This window comes from Octodon degus, unplaced genomic scaffold, assembly GCF_000260255.1.
Source record: "Octodon degus isolate 3935 unplaced genomic scaffold, OctDeg1.0 scaffold00289, whole genome shotgun sequence".
In the NCBI taxonomy this organism is placed as follows: Eukaryota; Metazoa; Chordata; class Mammalia; order Rodentia; family Octodontidae; genus Octodon; species Octodon degus.
In genome coordinates this window covers 606692-616263 of record NW_004524865.1, presented here as the reverse complement: position 1 = coordinate 616263, position 9572 = coordinate 606692, and the positions used below count along the sequence as shown (strand labels likewise).

At 33.7% G+C, this 9572-nt stretch overlaps 1 protein-coding gene across 4 annotated transcripts in view; it reads right to left on the bottom strand.

Annotated features, from left to right (window-relative positions):
* Positions 1 to 9572, bottom strand: part of Rttn (rotatin) — a 198838-nt gene that overhangs the window by 114149 nt on the left and 75117 nt on the right. For all 4 annotated transcript variants that reach the window (XM_004647159.3, XM_023707430.1, XM_023707431.1 and 1 more), the window contains 3 exons: positions 8535 to 8723; positions 7611 to 7850; positions 2071 to 2215 (listed from right to left, as the gene is read on the bottom strand). In XM_004647159.3, coding sequence (XP_004647216.1) covers positions 2071 to 2215; positions 7611 to 7850; positions 8535 to 8723 — 574 coding nt within the window. The remainder of the gene's footprint in view (positions 1 to 2070; positions 2216 to 7610; positions 7851 to 8534; positions 8724 to 9572) is intronic.

Below are 9572 nucleotides of genomic sequence, written 5' to 3'. Positions count from 1 at the left end.
TCATGTATTTGGTACAGGGTCTCACTACACAGCTTTGACTCACAGTAATCCTGTTTTTAGCCTCCCCAGCTCCGGGATGACAGGCATGCGCCACCACGGCATACTGTGCTTGCCTAACCAGGGGCTTAATCTGCTGAGTTACCTCAACGGTCCTCTTATTTCACTTTCTTGAAACTGTTCTTTAACGCACAAATTTTGTAATTTTGATGAAGTCCAACTAATTTTTCTTTTCTTGCCAATACTTACATATTTTTTTATTTTTATTTCCTTTTCTCCTTTCCCCCACTCATTTGTTCTTTCCTTTTGAGCTGTTTCCTTACCTTTCACATTAACTATTATACCTTTTGGATCTTATTTACTCTTTCAGTTTCTTCCACTAGCAATACAATGCTTACACATATAAAACTGATTAATTTCACTTTTGAGTATGGTCTCTAGTTGCATCCATTTACCTATAAAAGCCTCAAGTTTATCTTTCTTTACAGATGAGTAATACGCTACTGTATAATTATACCACACCTTTTTTAGAGGAAAATATTTTGAAAGGGATTAGTGACCAGATGTCTCCTTTGTAATAATTATTTTCAATTTAAACATTGACTATATTTTTTATCAACTCACGTAGAAACCTAGGGATAGAACATTCCAGTTAAAGAAAAAAAGGAAATGGAAGAACACTCAGGTGGTGTGAGCACCATGTCTTAAAAATAACTAAGAGGCCAATGTGGCTAGAACAAATGTGGGTGGGGTACAGACACAGCAGACGAGGTTACCAGGATATTCAGAATCAAGCTCAATTAGAGCCTGGTAGGCTATTGTAAGCACTTTGGAATTTCATCTGAAGGAGAGAGGAAGTTCATGGAGTTTCTGAGCAGATCAGTAGCATGATATATGTTTTAAAAGATCACTCTGGAAGTTGTCTTGAAAACTATAGGTGGCACAGGTGGAAGCTGGACAGTACAGTACCTCAAGGTGGGGTGGCAGGTGATAAGGACTGTAATGACTGACCTGACAAAAAGTGCTCAGTTTTCATACACACACGCGCGCGCGCACACACACACACACACACACACATATATACTCCCCTGTAGGACTTGTGTATGACTAAACATAGAAATTAAAGTCAGAGAACATAATGTAAGTATATTTGAAAAATAAAAACAAAATAAGATGATGAAATAATAAAATGATCAAGAGATGAAAAGATTAAAGATAATTAAGTCCAAACACACAAGCATAGTCAGAAGATAAATGATAAGTATAAAATATCTCAAATTCACATCAATAGAGGGCTAATCTCCTTAATTTATAAACAGCATTTCTATTATTTATACGCGACAGCAATAGAATAATAACAACCCAAACATGAGCAGAAACAGCAAGGCCATCAAGGGACAAGTCACAGAAAAGGGTAACAAAAGAGCTACAAATAAAAACAAATCTCTACTTCACTTACCAACTTTATACCCCTCCTGCTTCCTTCAGCCTTTGTTACCTATCTCTCCATATCTTTGACCGCTAAAATCACCCTGACTGCGCGCTCCTCTTAAAAACAGGTGCAGCTGAAAGCTCACATGCTTTTCACAAGTTCTATTAGATACTGCAAGTGCTAGTTGCCTTTACTCTGTAGAATTGTAATAAACAGCCACACTCATTTAGGAAGACCATGCTGTTAGGAGGTGTTCACTGTATTAAGTACAGTCCATACAAAGACTTGAAAGGAGCAGTTAATATTTAAATTTTTTTTCTTTTTATTCTTATTTTTTTCTTTTCAATTTATTATAACTTTTCTGTTGTTCTTTTGGAGTTTTTTAAAACCCATTTTGCACATTTATGTCTGGTAAACTAAACACCTAATTTGAAGATAACATCATGAAATACAGTAGCCATTGATGAATTCCTCTTTGCTTAGTGAAAATTTGCATTGATTCTAATGCTTTTTTTAAAAACTATTTTGTATTATTTAAAAAAGTAAAGTGCACAGGTTTAAAAAAGATTATCCTTTCACATAAATGATTTCTACAAATAAATTGGTTATCAAACCAAAAATTCAAATTATTTAACACTTACATGTCTAAGGAGTAATTCTAGAATCCAGTTTAGAAGTTCAACTGGTAGATGTTTTCTTTGTTCTCTCATTAACTTCTTTAAAAACTGTACAATATCTATTAGCAGTTTCTCATCTTCAGTGCAAGCAGGAAGCACCTGTAAAAACCTATAAGGAAGACAGTAATCATAATTTCTAGCTCTTTCAGACACATACCACTATTCATCATAGATATAAGTATTCAATACATTTCCCATGATCATACTATTTTTAAGATACTACTCCTGTGGGCATATGAAAATGCACAAGTGAAGAAAATGGTATCTTTACCGTTTAACAACCTTTAACAACCCAGGCCTACAGTGAAGAAAATATGTGACCAACTGGAAATGATAAATAATATAAAAGATAAATGCCAGAATTCAGAAAAAGAGTCAAATGATTTCTAAAGAGGAAAAATAATTGCCTCTAACCTGAAAAAATTTCTCCTCCATGCCATTATCATGTTTCGCCAATTAAAAATAAATAAATAAAATTACAGAATTTCAATCCTCTTTCTGACCAAGTAGGGAACATAAGGTAAGAAGGTGAGGGAGGAAGAAATACTCCAAAGATGCCATCACAATTTGTGATAAGAACAACACTGAAAATAGATACAGGAAGGAATATCTTTGTTAGTTCAACTAAAGGGCACAAAACAATTTTCTGAGACTCAAAAGAAAATGGTACAAGAGAGATATGAAACTAGTAGATAAGAAAGCTTTTATGAAAATAAAGTTTGGAAATGTGTTTCTTTTAAAAGATAATCAGAAGTAGAAGTGTGAAGTGTAAGAGATTTATTTGTAATGCTTTTGTTTTTAAAAATTAAAAGCACTTATATCAATATATTAATAAGGGCATTAATGATACTTAATAAAAAATCCAGCATTTATTGAGCACTGGACTATGCCAGACTTTGTTCTAAGAACTTAGAAGAATTTTTCAATTATCATAAAATTGGTAGCTCTATTTCAAAACTGACAAACCTCAGGCACCAATATGGTTTAGTAGTTTTTCCTATGGTTATATGGCTACTAAGTGTTACAACATAAAGGTTAATTTAAATAGTCCAATACCATGGCTCTATTATGTTACATTTATAGGATGAGACAGGGTATTTGCCATTTTTATTCTTTTGTCTTTATTTTAAATCTCTACTTTCCCAAAATGACATTCAGCAGAGATGATGACAAGTGTCAAATTATAAAAGTTGTGATTAGAAACACATTTCAAAAGGACAGATGAAAGGATGACTCTAACAATATGAAATATGACAACCATAAAAATCATAACTCTTCCATAATAACTATGGTGATATGAAAAAAATCACCTCTGAAGCCTCACTTTATAATCAGTTTCCATATTCTTTAAATCAAAATGCAATTATCTTTCTTTTATTTGCTGAAAAACACTACACTAATTTCCAGCTTTATCAGTGTGCCTCGCATGTTTTCTGCCTCCATCCTACTTAACTTTTGTGCCTTGGATTAAACTTTAACCCATAAATAACCCTCTCTCCACTAAGGTGAGATCAAGTACTTCTCAAGTACAGTTTCCTAACAGACTTCCCCTTGAAAGCATTCTCAGTGCTGACTATAGTTTTAGCTGCCTTCACTGCAAGTTCCATAAAAACAAGGGTTCTACCAGTTTTGCTTATTGCTAAATATTCTACTATGGTCTAGCATGTTTGTGCAGTGATGGAAAAGCACTACACAGAGGCAATAGTTCTTTGTTCCCATCTTTTTCAGCCTGTGCCACTATCCCCCATAAAGGGCATAATGTCTGAATCACAGAGGGAGCCCTCAAGTACCACTAACAAGTGAGAAGTCTGAAATAACTGAAGGCATTTAGAGCCTGAGGGAGAAAAAGAAAATAAATCACAGTTACGTTAAAATAACATGTGAGTTAGCACATATGAATAGTTAGGGTTATTCCATGTGTGGTTAAGGACAGACCCATGGGTAAAATTACCAGGTAGTGGTTCAAAAGAAGAACTTGTTATTAAGTACACTTCTAAGGCAGAATAAGCATACTTTAAAAAGCTATTTGGAAGAAAAGAAAAACAAAGAGCTATATGTACTGAGGGGCAGGGTCACCTGACATGGACTCAGCTGATCTTTCCAACACATCCAATCTAACTTATCAGGAGTGAGCTGTATATTGTGCCATACGGCATGTCTAAGGGTATAAGAAAGAAAGTAATAAAGCTAGGCACATAAGTAGAAGACATATTTGAGTAACTGTAACAATTATAGGTCTCAGAATAGCCATGTGACAATTAGAGTGGTAATTACAATTCTTAATATTTTACAAAGGAAAAAGATATGGAACCAAAGCTTAGAGATAAGTTGATATTTACAGACTAGTCAGGGACTTAACTGTGCAAATGCACAAAATTATAAAACAAAAGTGCATGCCCCTAGCACAGTGATGGCGAATCGCTTAAAGCTTTCGGTGGTAAACAGCCAGCTGCAGCACCCATGCCATAAATTTACCACCAATGTCCAGGAATACCAGTTTCTTAGAAGTATAATACATACACAATTCATAATATCACTGTGTATGTTAGTGCTGTGATAGTAAACTGAAGAAGTAGCCAAGTACCAGATCAGAAAAGAGTTTCTGTATTATGCTATAGGACAGTGAGAGCAAAACTTTCAGAGCTTGCAACACAACCTGCTGCAGCATGAACACCATAGGTTTGCCACCCCTGCTAGAGGGTTTACCGTCTGGCATGCCATAGCAGATTCCACAGGTGACATGTACTTAAGAAGTATTCAGAAAACAATATAATGAGTGGCATAAGGATAGAAACAGAAACAATAAAACCAACTGGCTAGTCATTCCGTAGTCCAGATGAAAAATGGTAAAACCTTTTTCTAGATAGTAGCAATAGGACTTCTAAAAGAAAAGGATACAAAGGCTTTACACAAGCAAAATCAATAGGAAATGGTTAAAGATGACTTAGATACCTCTAATAACTTACAATTCTAATGAACCATGATCATCTCAAATATTTACTCCTAAATGGACTCCTTTTGGAGGACATTCATTTAGAGATATAAACACAAAGACAGAGACAGAGACAGACACATAGAGAGATAGAGAGTAATAGGTATATAGATGCAGATATAAACATATCTAAAGTATGCTACTTCAAAAATATAAACTCATTCATACAAGTAAAATCTCTATATACTTTAGAGTGATCTAGAATGATATAACTTGAAATACTTTTACATAATATACAAAATTCTAAGCTAAACTTATAAAACATTATCTCAATGATTTATATAGTCATAATTTACAGGGAATTTTCACTCTAAATATTTTTTGGCTTTAAGTGCTGGCCAGCTAACTGACTAAAAACACGAAATTCTGCCAAATGAGTAAAAACAAAGCTAAACAAAAGTTTCCAACGTCCCATCCATTTTAAGCACATATTCATACTACACACACACACATACACACACACACACACACACACACACACACACACAAACTCTACACATACTTTCTGGGAGTAAAAATATTTTTTTAGATTTTTTCTAGACAAGGTGTATTCTGTGCTATACTGATACACTCCTTATGCTATAGTAAAACATACTATAGCACAAACATGAGTATATTTTATATATTGGGCAGCAGTATCTGTGCTACATATAGGACCTTATAAACCAAAGAAAAAAGAAAAAACTACATTGTCCCTCACCTATGGAGGGTTTGTTCCAAGACTCCCTGTAGATAACAAAATGTGAGATGGTCAAGACCATCATAGGTAATTGCATAGTATTTCCATATAACTTAAGTAAATCCTCTTGTAAATATATATATTACCTTTAGAGAATTTATAAGAGCTAATAAAATGTAAATAAGAAAAAATCTCTCTTCATACAGATGTGGGTTTTTTTTTATAGTATTTTCAATTCTTATTTGGTTGAATACATTAAAAATCACTCTGAAAGTAGAAGAGATACCAGAGGAAAGAGTTGGGAGAAGAATAAAAGGAGAGCAGCTGGTGATCACATGCTCCATGCATGCGGAAGGAAGAAAGTAAAACTCCCTGGTCTGTACAGCTAACATGCACTAACAGAAAATAACACTCTACTCTTTACTCACGTGAATCCCCGGATAGGTCCACTATAAAAACGTAAGGCTTAGACACAGGTACTGCTGCTAGGCAACTTGAACTGCTCTACGGGCTTCTACTGATCTGGACTGACAGGCTCTGCCTCAGTATAGTTTTGGAGACTATTTCTATGGTTTTAATACACATTATTGGCTTTTACCATACACTTCTGTTTCTTATAACAAACAGAAATACATCAAATGCATTGGGACTTCAAGTTTTATACATGCCTCTGTTGACAATATTTAAAAGTAACGGGCTGACACTGCGCAACTGACTAGGGAGCAGGTTGCTAATTTGCTGCTCACTAATTTACATGGTTTAAGCATCCTTACTAAGGCCAACATCTAACTACAGTGTAACCTGGAGATGAAAAGAGAAGATCAGAAGCACTAAACTATGTTGCATTTCTATAAAACACATATAGTAAAAATCACCTCATGGGCACAGATTACAAAATATTATAAAACAATTAGAAAGTGATGATTTTTTTCATAATCATTATCTTATTTTCAAATAGTTGTAAGTCATATACTTCTTAAAAGTAGTTTAAAAATCAACTTTCAAAAATCCTGAAAATTTAGCCATTAGCTCTCACACAAGACAGTACTAGCTGGCTCTGGCAGATCACAGGGAAGGACCCGCTGTTAAAGGAAAACAAAATAAAAAAGCTCACTTTAGAAACTCATTTAACCTAGCATTTTTTTTAAATTGCATACTTTATATTTAATAAAGAAATTTACATGCTTTACACTAAAGTCACATGTAAAATAAAATGAAAAACTAGGTACAGCAGTTGCTTATCAGTCTTATTGCAAATGCAACCATCTGCTACCAGTTAAATGTGCTAAATTTACAAGCTAGAGTCTTTCCAATAGCAATTAAAGGACATACACAAGACAATCACCTTCATGAAATTCAGAGTAAAAAGAAAAATGGGATAATTTCCTTGAGAACAAAAGCAAAACAAAACAGTACAGCCTGTAGCAGGTGTACCCAACCTATTAATCAATTCTCTGATGTTTCAACTCATTTACAATACAGACAGGAATAGACATTCAGTATTTTGCCCATGTCTTATTTTCATTATTTACTTTCATGAAAAAAATTTTCTAAGTTAACTAAAATTTTTAAGTTTTTTAACAATTATTTCAAAAATGCAGTGAATAAAAAAATAAAAAATAAAAAAATGCAGTGAATAAGTTAATATTTCTTCTGTGCTCTTAGTATTTCTGACAAATACTAAAAATCCTGAAATTTTACTTTCTATATAAAACATTTCTCTCATGATAGCAACAGTAAGAATATTTGCTCTTATCTTTAAAGGTTTGAAGATGAATCCAAATACAATTCAATCAAGGTCTTTGAAACGGACAGGACTATGCTTAGACTAACCTGTTTAGTGCACTGTGCCAAGCCAAGGACTTCACGGTAACCCCACATGGGCTGATGCCTCCCTTTAAAGACAATTTGTCATTCAGAAGATAAAAATTCATCCGCGTGACAGCAGCCCTCACATCCCTGTGGGCTACAGCCTGAACAATGGAGTGAAAGCAGTCCTGCAACCCACTGGCTGTGTGTGTTATCTTCAGAGTAAGGATATCCACTGTGGAGAGTTTCAATGTATCTGAAAATCTAGAAAAAAGAAGAAAGATCAATATAAAGCTATTTAAATAAAAGCTCACATTTATTTCTATTATAAGTTTTTACCTCCAAAATTGTTTTATTTTCATTTTCAGTTAAACACTGACTTAAAGCCAAAATAAAACAACAACAACAACAAAAAAACTGGTGCGTGCTAATACTAGAGTTTTAAATAACATTCTAAGTATTTATATTGACTCATTCTTTCTTACAGAAATATAAAACATTTTTTTATTCCTAACAATCTGACAAATCAGAATACTAAAAAATGCAAAAATAATCATCACAGTAATAACATTCCGTATACTTATTGGGCACTTTTGCTCATAATTTAGACCTATTAACTAAACAAACTTGACATAAATTCAAGTATTTAAATATCTTTTGTGTGGTAATTTTAAAAATACTAAATAAACATAATCCTTAAAACAAAGTAAAAATGGCCAGGAAATAGATAGCTTAGTAGAATAAGCGCTTGCCTGACAAGTGCAAGATCCTGAGTTCAATCCCCGGTACCACACAAAAAAAAAAGTACAAAAAAAATCTTCAGTTAAAACCAGAAGCAGATGTTAGCACCAAGTGAAAAAGCTACATAACATAAAGAAAACGTAAACTCTAACTAATTGGTTACAAGCACTTAATCATAAATGCTTATTTTTACATATAACTGCTTACTCTTGGATTTTAGTTTCGGAGTTCATTTGCTTGAATAGATTATCACTCCCATGATACCATGACAAGTTCCAGGCTATTCTCAGCATATCTGACACAGGCTTCAAGGCCAAACAATCAGCAGATAATGGCAAAACTACTGAGTAAGGACTCACAGCATGGTGGCCATCCACATGTACTGGTAGATGATACCTAGGAAAAATGTATATAAATAATTACAAACCACACATTCTTAAACAGGATTCAAGGAGATGAGTCACAAATTGAGTTATCTCTGTTTCACATTGCATAATAATGCAAAAACTTCTCCCATAATTCCTCTTTCTAAATTATTATGGTTTATATAATATTTCAATTATTCTTCTATCCTTTAAACTATGAAAAGAAAAAACATCGTTTAACTGTTTCCCGAGGACTTATTACATCTTATGTTATACTCAACTTGTGGCAAAAATACCTAACACTCCTGAAATCAGAGTCCATGTCACAGCAAACCAAACATGAAAGTTTCCAGCTAACACATGCATGCCTACATTCTGTCAAATATTGCTTCTTCCACTCCACTCATTCACAGTTATAAGGCATGGCACCTGTTTTCATTGATGATCAAAATGAGACTTCTCAAGGATGCTAAAGAAACTGCCTATCATCAGAGGTCACCAAGTGACTGAATTCCCAACTTATTTTTTCTTAAGAGCAAAGGTGCATCATCAGAAAACTCAACAAGAGTACCCGAAGTATTTTTAGATACAAGATCTCTTTTAAAGTTAATTTAACAAGACAGCACTGCCTAGAATACCTAAGTGCTAAAGAACAATTTTGCAAAATGGGCATCTGAAATGAAATGGATATATATTTCTTACATGAAGAAATTCAGACAGCAAATAAATATATGAAAAATGTTCAACATAATTGGTCATTCAAGAGATCTGCAACAACAGTAAGATTCCATCTCACCCCAGAAAGAATGGTTGTAATAAAAATAAAATAAAATAAAATAAAATAAAATAACAAATGCTGGCAAGGATATGGAGAACAAGG